Below are 12,962 nucleotides of genomic sequence, written 5' to 3' on the forward strand. Positions count from 1 at the left end.
CATTGGGGGGCTGCCCCATAGATTCCATGGGGCAGCCCCCCAAGTCCCACGTCCCCAGAACCCCCATTCCCCCCCCCAACCCCCCATATCTCCCGTCTCCCTTCCCCGTGGCTGCCCCCCGGAATCTATGGGGCCGCCCCACGGATTCCATGGGGCAGCCCCACGGATCCCATGGGGTGGCCCCCCAAGTGCCACCTCCCCATAACCCCCATTTCTCCCCCCCAATCCCCCCCATAATCCCCCAATCCCCCATTCCCCCACCCCACACTATCCATGGGGCCGCCCCCCGGAATCTATGGGGCAGCCCCCCGGATCCCATGGGGCAGCCCCCCACCCTCCCCCCGCCCCCCCCGCAGGCTGGAGAGCTGGCGGCAGGAGGCGTGGGGCGCGCGGGTGCGCGTGGTGGCGCGGGACATGCGGGGCTGGGCGCCCCCCGAGCGCGCCGACCTGCTGGTGTCCGAGCTGCTCGGCTCCTTCGGCGACAACGAGCTGGCGCCAGAGTGCCTGGACGGGGCGGGGGGCTGCCTCAAGCGTGAGCGGGGGGGGGATGTTTGGGGGGGGGGGTTTGGGGGGGTGGGGGGGGTGGTTTTGGGGGGGGTGGGGGGAAATTTGGGGGGGTAATGGGGGAAAATTTGGGGGGGGTTGGGGGGAATTTGGGGGGGTTTGGGGGGGAATTTGGGGGGGTATGGGGGGGTAATAGGGGGAAATTTGGGGGGGGTTGGGGGGAGATTTGGGGGGTGGGGGAGGTAATAGGGGGGGTAATAGGGGGGGTTGGGGGGGTTTCGGGGGGAAATTTGGGGGGGGGTTGGGGGGGTTGGTTTTGGGGGGTGGGGGAGGTAATAGGGGGGGTTGGGGGAAATTTGGGGGGGGGTTGGGGGGGGTTGGGGGGAGGTAATAGGGGGGTTGGGGGGGTAATGGGGGGGGGTTGGGGGGATTTGGGGGTTTTTGGGGGGGGTTGGGGGGATGTTTGGGGGGGTAATGGGAAATTTGGGGGGTTGGGGGGAAATTTGGGGGGTGGGGGAGGTAATGGGGGGTTTGGGGGGGTTAATAGGGGGGTTTTGGGGGGGTTGGGGGGATTTTGGGGGGGTTGGGGGGAAATTGGGGGGGAAATTTGGGGGGGGCTGGGGGGGGGTTGGGGGAGTAATAGGGGGGGTTGGGGGGAAATTTGGGGGGGTTGGGGGGAAATTTGGGGGGGGGTTGGGGGGAAATTTGGGGGGGTTGGGGGGAATTTGGGGGGTAATAGGGGGAAATTTGGGGGGGGTTGGGGGAAATTTGGGGGGGGGTTGGGGGGAAATTTGGGGGGTAATAGGGGGAAATTTGGGGGGGTTGGGGGGGTAATGGGGGGAAATTTGGGGGGGTAATAGGGGGGGTTGGGGGGAAATTGGGGGGGTTGGGGGGGTTTGGGGGGGGTTGGTTTTGGGGGGGGTGGGGGGAAATTTGGGGGGGTAATGGGGGAAAATTTGGGGAGGGTTGGGGGGGTAATGGGGGGGTAATGGGGGGGGTTGGGGGGAAATTTGGAGGGTTTTGGGGGGGTTGGGGGATGTTTGGGGGGGTTGGGGGGTAATGGGGGAAATTTGGGGGGGGTTGGGGGGTAATGGGGGGGTTGGGGGGGGTTGGTTTGGGGGGGTGGGGGAGGTAATAGGGGGGGTTGGGGGGAAATTTGGGAGGGGTTGGGGGGATGTTTGGGGGGTAATGGGGGGGGTGGGGGGGTTTGGGGGAGTTGGGGGAAATTTGGGGGGAGGTTGGGGGGGTAATGGGGGGGTTGGGGGGGTAATAGGGGGGTTTTGGGGGGGGTGGGGGGAAATTTGGGGGGGTAATAGGGGAAATTTGGGGGGGTTGGGGGGAAATTTGGGGGGTATGGGGGGGGTTGGGGGGGTAATGGGGGGAAATTTGGGGGGGGTTGGGGGCAAATTTGGGGGGGTTTTGGGGGGGTAATGGGGGGGCTTGGGGGGTATGGGGGGGCTTAGGGGGGGTAGGTAATAGGGGGGGTTGGGGGGAAATTTGGGGGGGCTTGGGGGGATAATGGGGGAAATTTGGGGGGGTAATGGGGGGGTTGGGGGGGTTTGGGGGGGTAATGGGGGGGTTGGGGGGGTTTTGGGGGGGGGTTGGGGGGATTTGGGGGGGTTGGTTTTGGGGGGTGGGGGAGGTAATAGGGGGGGTAATGGGGGGGTTGGGGGGAAATTTGGGGGGGTAATAGGGGGGGTTTTGGGGGGGGTTGGGAAAATTTGGGGGGGGTTGGGGGATGTTTGGGGGGGTTGGGGGGGTAATGGGGGGAGTTGGGGGGGTTTTGGGGGATTTGGGGGGGTAATGGGGGGGGTAATGGGGGGGTTGGGGGAAATTGGGCGGAAATTTGGGGGGGGTTGGGGGGAAATTTGGGGGGGTTGGGCGGGTAATGGGGGGGGTTGGGGGGGTCTTGGGGGGGTTGGGGTATGGGGGGGGTTGGGGGGAAATTTGGGGGGGTTGGGGGGGTAATAGGGGGGGTTTGGGGGGGTGGGGGGGTTTTGGGGGGTATGGGGGTAAATTTGGGGGGGGTTGGGGGGTTTTTGGGTGGAAATTTGGGGGGGTTTGGGGGGGGTAATGGGGGGGAATTTGGGGGGGTTGGGGGGTTTCGGGGGGGTAATAGGGGGGGTTGGGGAGTAATGGGGGGAATTTGGGGAATTTGGGGCATTTTGGGGGGAATTACGGGGTTCTATGGGTCCCAAGGGCTCTATGGGTCTCTATGGGTCTCTATGGGTCCCTATGGGTCCCTATGGGTCCCTATGGGTCTCTATGGGTCTCTATGGGTCTCTATGGGTTCCTATGGGTCTCTATGGGTCTCTATGGGTCCCTATGGGTCCCTATGGGTCTCTATGGGTCCCTATGGGTCCCTATGGGTCTCTATGGGTCTCTATGGGTCCCTATGGGTCCCTATGGGTCCCTATGGGTCTCTCTGGGTCTCGGTGGCTCCCGCCCCACACTTGTGGGTCTGCCCCACAGCGGGGGGCGTCTCCATCCCCGGCTCCTATTGCTCGTTCCTCGCCCCCGTTTGCTCCCCCAAACTCCACACCGAGGTGCGGGGCTGCCGGGAGCCCGACCGGCACCCGCAGGTACTGGTTTATACTGGTTTGTACTGGTTTAAACTGGTTTGGGCTGGGAGGGACCGGGGATGAACTGGGAGGGGGGTTGGGGCCACTGGGGTGAACTGGGAGGGACTGGGGTGGGGTCTATGGGGCACTGGGGTGAACTGGGAGGGAACTGGGATGAACTGGGAGGGAACTGGCATGAACTGGGAGGGTCTGGGAGACACTGGGGGGTCACTGGGATGAACTGGGCGGGACTGGGAGGGAACTGGGAGACACTGAGGGGTCACTGGGATGAACTGGGCGGGACTGGGAGGGAACTGGGAGACACTGGGGGGTCATTGGGATGAACTGGGAGGGAACTGGGATTAACTGGGCTGAACTGGGAGGGAACTGGGAGACACTGGGGGTCACTGGGATGGACTGGGAGGGAACTGGGATGAACTGGGAGGGACTGGGTTGAACTGGGAGGGTCACTGGGGGGTCACTGGGATGAACTGGGAGGGAACTGGGATGAACTGGGAGGGACTGGGTTGAACTGGGAGGGTCACTGGGGGGTCACTGGGATGAACTGGGAGGGAACTGGGATGAACTGGGAGGGACTGGGAGATACTGGGGGGTCACTGGGTTGAACTGGGAGGGACTGGGTTGAACTGGGAGGGTCACTGGGGGGTCACTGGGATGAACTGGAAGGGAACTGGGATGAACTGAGTGACACTGGGGGTCACTGGGCTGAACTGGGAGGGAACTGGGAGACACTGGGGGGTCACTGGGCTGAACTGGGAGGGACTGAGGGGTCACTGGGATGGACTGAGAGGGAACTGGGAGACACTGGGGGGGTCAGTGGTCTGTACTGGGGGGTCACTGGGGGGGTGACTGGGGGTGACTGGGGGGTCACTGGTCCGTACTGGGGGTCACTGGGGGGGCACTGGTCTGTACTGGGGGCACTGGGGGGTCACTGGTCCGTACTGGGGGGGTCACTGGTCTGTACTGGGGGCACTGGGGGGTCACTGGTCGGTACTGGGGGGTCACTGGTCTGTACTGGGGGCACTGGGGGTCACTGGTCCGTACTGGGGGGGTCACAGGTCCGTACTGGGGGGCACTGGGGGGGTGACGGTGTGACTGGGGCGTCACTGGTCTGTACTGGGGGTGACTGGAGGGCACTGGGGGGTCACTGGTCTGTAGTGGGGGGGTGACTGGTCTGTACTGGGGGCACTGGGGGGCACTGGGGGGTGACTGGTCCGTACTGGGGGGTCACTGGGGGGGCACGGGTCCGTACTGGGGGGCACTGGTCCGTACTGGGGGGGCACTGGGGGGTCACTGGGGGGCACTGGTCCGTACTGGGGGGGGTGACTGGGGGTCACTGGGGGGTCACTGGTCCTTACTGGGGGGCACTGGTCCGTACTGGGGGGTCACTGGGGGGTGACTGGTCTGTACTGGGGGGTCACTGGGGGGTCACTGGTCCGTACTGGGGGTCACTGGGGGGTCACTGGTCTGTACTGGGGGGGCACTGGTCTGTACTGGGGGTGACTGGGGGGCACTGGTCCGTACTGGGGGGCACTGGTCCGTACTGGGGGGGCACTGGGGGGTCACTGGGGGGCACTGGTCCTTACTGGGGGGCACTGGTCTGTACTGGGGGGGCACTGGGGGGCACTGGGGTCACTGGGGGGGCACTGGTCCGTACTGGGGGGGGTGACTGGGGGTCACTGGGGGGTCACTGGTCCTTACTGGGGGGCACTGGTCCGTACTGGGGCGTCACTGGGGGGTCACTGGTCCGTACTGGGGGTCACTGGGGGGTCACTGGTCTGTACTGGGGGGGCACTGGTCCGTACTGGGGGTCACTGGGGGGTCACTGGTCCTTACTGGGGGGCACTGGTCCGTACTGGGGGGTCACTGGGGGGTGACTGGTCTGTACTGGGGGGTCACTGGGGGGTCACTGGTCCGTACTGGGGGTCACTGGGGGGTCACTGGTCTGTACTGGGGGGGCACTGGTCTGTACTGGGGGTGACTGGGGGGCACTGGTCCGTACTGGGGGGCACTGGTCCGTACTGGGGGGGCACTGGGGGGTCACTGGGGGGCACTGGTCCTTACTGGGGGGCACTGGTCTGTACTGGGGGGGCACTGGGGGGCACTGGGGTCACTGGGGGGGCACTGGTCCGTACTGGGGGGGGTGACTGGGGGTCACTGGGGGGTCACTGGTCCTTACTGGGGGGCACTGGTCCGTACTGGGGCGTCACTGGGGGGTCACTGGTCCGTACTGGGGGTCACTGGGGGGTCACTGGTCTGTACTGGGGGGCACTGGTCCGTACTGGGGGTCACTGGGGGGCACTGGGCCGTACTGGGGGGTCACTGGTCCGTACTGGGGGGGCACTGGGGGGGCACTGGTCCGTACTGGGGGGCACTGGTCCATACTGGGGGGGCACTGGGGGGTCACTGGGGGGCACTGGGGTCACTGGGGGGTCACTGGTCCGTACTGGGGGGTGACTGGTCCGTACTGGGGGGCACTGGTCTGTACTGGGGGGTCACTGGTCCGTACTGGGGGGGCACTGGGGGGCACTGGTCTGTACTGGGCGTGACTGGGGGTCACTGGTCTGAACTGGGGGGGGCACTGGGGGGCACTGGGGTGTCACTGGTCTATACTGGGGGTGACTGGTCTGAACTGGGGCATCACTGGTCTGTACTGGGGGTGATTGGGGGGTCACTGGGGGTCACTGGGGGGTCACTGGTCTGTACTGGGGGGGTCACTGGGCTGTACTGGGGGGGTCACTGGGGGTCACTGGGGGGTCACTGGTCCGTACTGGGGGCACTGGGGGGCACTGGGGGGGTCAGTGGTCTGTACTGGGGGTGACTGGGGGGTCACTTGTCTGTACTGGGGGTCACTGGGGAGTCACTGGGCTGTACTGGGGGCACTGGGGGGCACTGGGGGGTCAGTGGTCTGTACTGGGGGTGACTGGGGGGTGACTGGGGGTGACTGGGGGGTCACTGGTCCGTACTGGGGGCACTGGGGGGTCACTGGTCCGTACTGGGGGGTCACTGGTCCGTACTGGGGGGTCACTGGGGGGCACTGGGGTCACTGGGGGGTCACTGGTCCGTACTGGGGGGCACTGGTCCGTACTGGGGGGTCACTGGTCCGTACTGGGGGGCACTGGTCCGTACTGGGGGGGTGACTGGGGGTGACTGGTCCGTACTGGGGGATCACTGGTCCGTACTGGGGGGGTCACTGGTCCGTACTGGGGGGCACTGGTCCGTACTGGGGGGGGGTGACTGGGGGTCACTGGGGGCACTGGTCCGTACTGGGGGGGCACTGGGGGGCACTGGGGTCACTGGGGGGTCACTGGTCCGTACTGGGGGGCACTGGGGGTCACTGGTCCGTACTGGGGTGACTGGTCCGTACTGGGGGTGACTGGGGGGGGTGACTGGGGGTCACTGGGGGGTCACTGGTCCGTACTGGGGGTCACTGGTCCGTACTGGGGGTGACTGGTCCGTACTGGGGGGGCACTGGGGTTACTGGGGGGTGACTGGTCCGTACTGGGGTGACTGGTCTGTACTGGGGCTGAGCGCTGCCCGCCCCCAGGCGCAGTTCGAGACCCCGTACGTGGTGCGGCTGCACAACTTCCACCAGCTGGCGCCGCCCCAGCGCTGCTTCCGCTTCCGCCACCCCAACCCAGGTGCGCCCGGCGGGGGGGCGGGGCCGCGGCGGACACGCCCACTGAGGGGCGGGGCCACGGCAGACACGCCCCTGAGGGGCGGGGCCGCGGCCGACACGCCCCCTGAGGGGCGGGGCCACGGCAGACACGCCCCCTGAGGGGCGGGGCCACGGCCGACACGCCCCCTGAGGGGCGGGGCCAGGGCAGACACGCCCCCTGAGGGGCGGGGCCGGAACCCGACCCCCGGTCACCCCCATTCACACCCATTCACCCCCATTGAGACCCATTGATTCCCATTGACCCCCATTGATTTCCGTTGACCTCTATTGACCCCCATTGACCCCCATTGACCCCCATTGATCCCCATTGACCCCCATTGATTCCCGTTGACCTCCATTGACCCCCATTCACCCCCATTCACCCCCATTGACCTCCATTGAGACCCATTGACCCCATTCACCCCCATTGACCCCCATTCACCCCCATTCACCCCCATTGATTCCCATTGACCCCATTGATTCCCGTTGACCTCTATTGACCCCCATTCACCCCCATTCACCCCCATTGATTCCCATTGACCCCCATTGATTCCCGTTGATCTCCATTGACCCCCATTGACCCCCATTCACCCCCATTCACCCCCATTGATTCCCATTGACCCCCATTGATTCCCGTTGACCTCTATTGACCCCCATTCACCCCCATTCACCCCCATTCACCCCCATTGATTCCCATTGACCGCCATTGATTCCCGTTGACCTCTATTGACCCCCATTCACCCCCATTCACCCCCATTCACCCCCATTGATTCCCATTGACCCCCATTGATTCCCGTTGACCCCCATTGACCCCCATTCACCCCCATTCACCCCCATTCATCCCCATTGATTCCCATTGACCCCCATTGATTCCCGTTGACCTCTATTGACCCCCATTCACCCCCATTCACCCCCATTCACCCCCATTGATCCCCATTGACTCCCATTGATCCGCACTCACCCCCATTCAACCCCATTCACCCCCATTCACCCCCATTCACCCCCATTCACCCCCATTGACCTCCATTGAGCCTCATTCAGCCCCATTCACCCCATTGATCCCCATTAGTCCCCATTCACCCCCATGCACCCCCATTCACCCCCATTGATCCCCATTGACTCCCATTGATCCGCACTCACCCCCATTCAACCCCATTCACCCCCATTCACCTCCATTGAGCCCCATTCACCCCCATTGAGCCCCATTCATCCCCATTGAGCCCCATTGACTCCCATTGATCCGCACTCACCCCCATTCAACCCCATTCACCCCCATTCATCCCCATTGAGCCCCATTCACCCCCATGCACCCCCATTCACCCCCATTGAGCCCCATTGACCCCCATTCACCCCCATTGACCGTATTGATCCCCATTCACCCCCATTGATCCCCATTGATTCTCATTCACCCCCATTCACCCCATTCACCCCCATTCACCCCCATTGAGCCCTATTGATCCCCATTGATCCCCATTCACCCCCATTGAGCCCCATTCACCTCATTCACCCCATTCACCCCCATTCACCCCATTCACCCCCATTGAGACCCATTGATCCCCATTGATTCTTGTTCACCCCCATTGACCCCATTGACCCCCATTGACCCCCATTGATTCTCATTCACCCCCGTTCACCTCATTCACCCCCATTGAGACCCATTGAGCCCCATTCACCCCATTCACCCCATTCACCCCCATTGCCCGCCATTGATCCCCATTCACCCCCATTGATCCCCATTGACCCCCATTGAGACCCATTGACTCCCACTGACCCCCATTCACCCCCATTCACCCCCATTGAGGCCCATTGACCCCCATTGACCCCCACTCACCCCCATTGGCCCCCAATCACCCCCATTGACTCCCATTGACCCCCATTGACTCCCATTGACTCCCATTCACCCCCATTCACCCCCATTGAGTCCCATTGCCCCCCCATTCACCCCATTCACCCCCATTCACCCCATTCACACCCATGCACCCCCATTGACCCCCATTGATCCCCATTCACCCCCATTCACCCCCATTCACTCCCATTCACCCCCATTGACCCCCATTGACCCCCATTGACTCCCATGCACCCCCATTGACCCCCATTCACCCCCACTGATTCCCATTGAGCCCCATTGACTCCCATTCATCCCCACTGACTCCCATTCACCCCCATTCACTCTCATTCACCCCACTGATCCCCATTGACCCCCATTCACCCCCATTGATCCCCATTGATCCCCATTCACCCCCATTCATCCCCATTGCCCCCCATTGAGCCCCATTTCCCCCTATTGACCCCCATTGACCCCATTGAACCCATTGCCCCCTATTGACCCCCATTTACCCTCGTTGACCCCCATTGACCCCCATTGAGCCCATTGACCCGCATTGGCTCTCTTGACCACCATTGACCCCATTGATGCCCATTGACCCCATTGATCCCCATTGACCCCCGTTGACCCCTATGATTCCTATTGACCCCCACTGATTCCCTCAATGTCTCTCAGTCCTTCCCAGTTCATCCCAGTGACTCCTCAGCGTCTCCCAGTTCATCCCAGTGACCCCTCAGTGTCTCCCAGTCCCTCCCGTTTCATCCCATTGACCCCAAAACCCAGCATTCCCCCCAATTTCTCCCTCATCCACACACCTCATTGCCTCTTGGTGACATCATTGTGATGTCACGGGGGGGCGTGGCCCAGCCTGACCACACCCCCCGCCGCCCGCAGACCCCAACCCCGACAACAACCGTTTCCGGCGCCTGTCGTTCCACGTCGGGATCAACACCGTCCTGCACGGCTTCGCCGGCTACTTTGAGACCACGCTCTATGGGGACATCACGCTGAGTAGGGGCGGGGCCGGAAGGGGCGGGGCCTCGGGGCGGGGCGGGCCAATAGGGGAGGGTCTCGGGGGTCAACCCGCCCAAGGGCGGGGCCAATGGTATCAAGGGGGCGGAGCTACGGATGGTCAATCAATGGGCGTTGGGTTGAGGTCAACGGGGTTGGGTTGGGGTGGAGGGGGCGGGGCTTAAGGAGAGGAGGCGGGGCTTGGGGGTGGGAGGGCCAATAGGAGAGGATCTCAGGGGTCAACCCGCCCAAGGGCGGGGCCAATGGTATCAAGGGGGCGGAGCTACAGGGGTCAATCAATGGGCGTTGGGTTGAGGTCAATGGGGTTGGGTTGAAGTCAGTGGGGTTGGGGTGGAGGGGGCGGGGCTTAAGGAGAGGAGGCGGGGCTTGGGGGTGGGAGGGCCAATAGGGGAGGGTCTCAGGGGTCAACCCACCCAAGGGCGGGGCCAATGGGTGAGAGGGGGCGGAGCTACGGGGGGTCAATCAGTGGGTGTTGGGTTGAGGTCAATGGGGTTGGGTTGGGGTTGAGGGGGCGGGGCTTAAGGAGAGGAGGCGGGGCTTGGGGGTGGGAGGGCCAATAGGAGAGGGTCTCAGGGGTCAACCCGCCCAAGGGCGGGGCCAATGGTATCAAGGGGGCGGAGCTACGGGGGGGTCAATCGATGGGCGTTGGGTTGAGGTCAATGGGGTTGGGTTGAAGTCAATGGGGTTGGGTTGGGGTTGAGGGGGCGGGGCTTAAGGAGAGGAGGCGGGGCTTGGGGGTTGGAGGACCAATAGGGGAGGGTCTCAGGGGTCAACCCGCCCAAGGGCGGGGCCAATGGTATCAAGGGGGCGGAGCTACGGGGGGGTCAATCAATGGGCGTTGGGTTGAGGTCAATGGGGTTGGGTTGGGGTGGAGGGGGCGGGGCTTAAGGGGAGGGGGCGTGGCCAATGGGGGGGGGCGTGGCCTCAGCGTGACCTTTGCCCCCAGGTATCCACCCGGAAACGCACTCGCCGGGGATGTTTTCCTGGTTCCCCATTTTCTTCCCCATCAAGGTGGGCGGCCATCTTGGATCGGCGGCCATCTTGGGCCGGCGGCCATCTTGGGCCGGCGGCCATCTTGGCATGGCGCGCGGGCGGCCATCTTGGTCTGGGGTTTTGGGGCGGGGGGGGGGGATTCGTGCGAGGAGCCCAACAAAGAGCCCGAAAACGCCAATTCGGGGCGATTTCGGGGAAAATTTGAAATTTCGAGGACTTTGGGGGGGTTTAAATTTTGGGGGGTGGGAGTTGAAAGGTTCTCGGGGGGCGTTTAGTGGTTTTGGGGGGGTTAAAAGGTTTTTGGGGCGATTTGCGGGGGGTTTGGGGGCGGTTCAAGGGGATTTTTGGGAAAAATTTGAAATTTGAAATTTGGAGGAATTTTGGGGGGGAATTTGGGGGGGAATTTGGGGGTTCTTAAAGGGATTTTGGGGGGGATTTAAAAGGGTTTTGGGGGGTTTAAAAGGATTTTGGGGCGATTTGCGGGGGGTTTGGGGGCGGTTCAAGGGGATTTTTGGGAAAAATTTGAAATTTGAAATTTGGGGGGAATTTGGGGGGAAATTTGGGGGGGAATTTCGGGGTTCTTAAAGGGATTCTTGGGGGGATTTAAAAGAGTTTTGGGGGTTGAAATGATTAACAGGGCAATTTGCGGGGAATTTGGGGGGGCGGGCGGCCATCTTGGGGCGGCCATCTTGGAATAGTGGACAGATGGCCAGCTGGGGGCGGCCATCTTGGAATAGGGGACACATGGCCATCTGGGGGCGGCCATCTTGGAATGGCGGGCGGGCGGCCATCTGGGGGCGGCCATATTGGAATGGCGGGCGGGCGGCCATCTGGGGGCGGCCATATTGGAATAGGGGACAGATGGCCACCTGGGGGCGGCCATCTTGGAATGGCGCGTGGGCAGCCATCTTGGGGTCGGCCATCTTGGAATGGCGGACGGGCGGCCCCCTTGGGGGCGGCCATCTTGCTGACGCCCTTCTTTCCTTCCTTCCGCAGCAGCCAATGGCGGTGCGGGCCGGGGAGGAGGTGGGCGTGGCCTTCTGGCGCCGGGCCACGCCCCGCAAGGTGTGGTACGAGTGGGCCGTCACCGCCCCCGCCTGCTCCGCGCTGCACAACCCGGCCGGCCGCTCCTACACCATCGGCCTCTGAGCGGCCATCTTGGGCGGGCGGCCATCTTGGCCGATTTTTGGGGGGGGGGGGCGGGCGGCCATCTTGGAAGGGCGGCCGGCAAAAAAGGGCAATAAAAGGCGCCTCGGCGACGGCGGACGCGGCGTTTTTGGGGGCGGGGGGGGTGGAATTAAGGTGGTGTTTTACCCGGTGGGCGCGTTAGGGGGACAGGAAAAGTGGGGATTTGGCCCCGAGTCGACGGGAGATGGGACGGAATTGGTAAGAAATGGCCCAAAATCGACGGGAAATGGTCCCGGATTGGCAAGAAATGGCCCAAAATCGACGGGAAATGGTCCCGGATTGGCAAGAAATGGGCTAAAATCGATGGGAAATGGTCCCGGATTGGCAAGAAATGGCTCAAAATAGACGGGAAATGGTCCCGGATTGGCAAGAAATGGCCCAAAATCGACGGGAAATGGTCCCGGATTGGCAAGAAATGGGCTAAAATTGACGGGAAATGGTCCCGGATTGGCAAGAAATGGGCTAAAATCGATGGGAAATGGTCCCGGATTGGCAAGAAATGGCCCAAAATCGACGGGAAATGGTCCCGGATTGGCAAGAAATGGGCTAAAATTGATGGGAAATGGTCCCGGATTGGCAAGAAATGGGCTAAAATTGATGGGAAATGGTCCCGGATTGGCAAGAAATGGGCTAAAATCGACGGGAAATGGTCCCGCATTAACAAGGAATCGTCAAAAATCAACCCGAAACGGTCCCAAATTAATAAGAAATGACCCAAAATCAACGCGAAACGGCCCGAAATTGGGAAGAAATGGCTCAAAATCAACGCGAAATGGTCCCAAATTGATAAATCGTCAAAAAGCGACATGAAACGGTCGCAAATTAATAAGGAATGGTCCAAAATCAGCGGGAAATGGTCCCAAATTAATAAAAAATGGCCCAAAATCAGCGGGAAATGGCCCCAAATTAATAAGAAATGGCCCAAAATCAACGCGAAATGGTCGCAAATTAATAAGAAATGGCCCAAAATCGACGCGAAATGGCCCCAAATTAGTAAGAAATCGTCAAAAATCAACGCGAAATGGCCCCAAATTAATAAAAAACGGTCAAGAATCAACACGAAATGGTCGCAAATTAATAAGAAATTGTCGAAAATCCACGTGAAATGCTCCGAATTTAATAAAAAATGGCCCCAAATCATCACGAAATGGCCCCGAATTAACACGAAACGGCCCCGAAT

At 62.2% G+C, this 12,962-nt stretch overlaps 1 protein-coding gene across 1 annotated transcript; it reads left to right on the forward strand.

Annotated features, from left to right (window-relative positions):
- The first annotated feature begins 273 nt into the window (after positions 1-273).
- Positions 274-11,838, forward strand: LOC135999327 (protein arginine N-methyltransferase 5-like). Its single transcript, XM_065652889.1, has 6 exons — positions 274-532; positions 2,977-3,086; positions 6,634-6,727; positions 9,464-9,580; positions 10,548-10,612; positions 11,591-11,838. The coding sequence occupies exons 1-6, from the start codon at positions 274-276 to the stop codon at positions 11,741-11,743; spliced, it is 798 nt and encodes a 265-aa protein (XP_065508961.1). The 3' UTR covers positions 11,744-11,838.
- The last annotated feature ends 1,124 nt before the right edge of the window (positions 11,839-12,962 follow it).

Source organism: Caloenas nicobarica, chromosome 28 (genome assembly GCF_036013445.1).
Source record: "Caloenas nicobarica isolate bCalNic1 chromosome 28, bCalNic1.hap1, whole genome shotgun sequence".
NCBI classification, from domain to species: domain Eukaryota; kingdom Metazoa; phylum Chordata; class Aves; order Columbiformes; family Columbidae; genus Caloenas; species Caloenas nicobarica.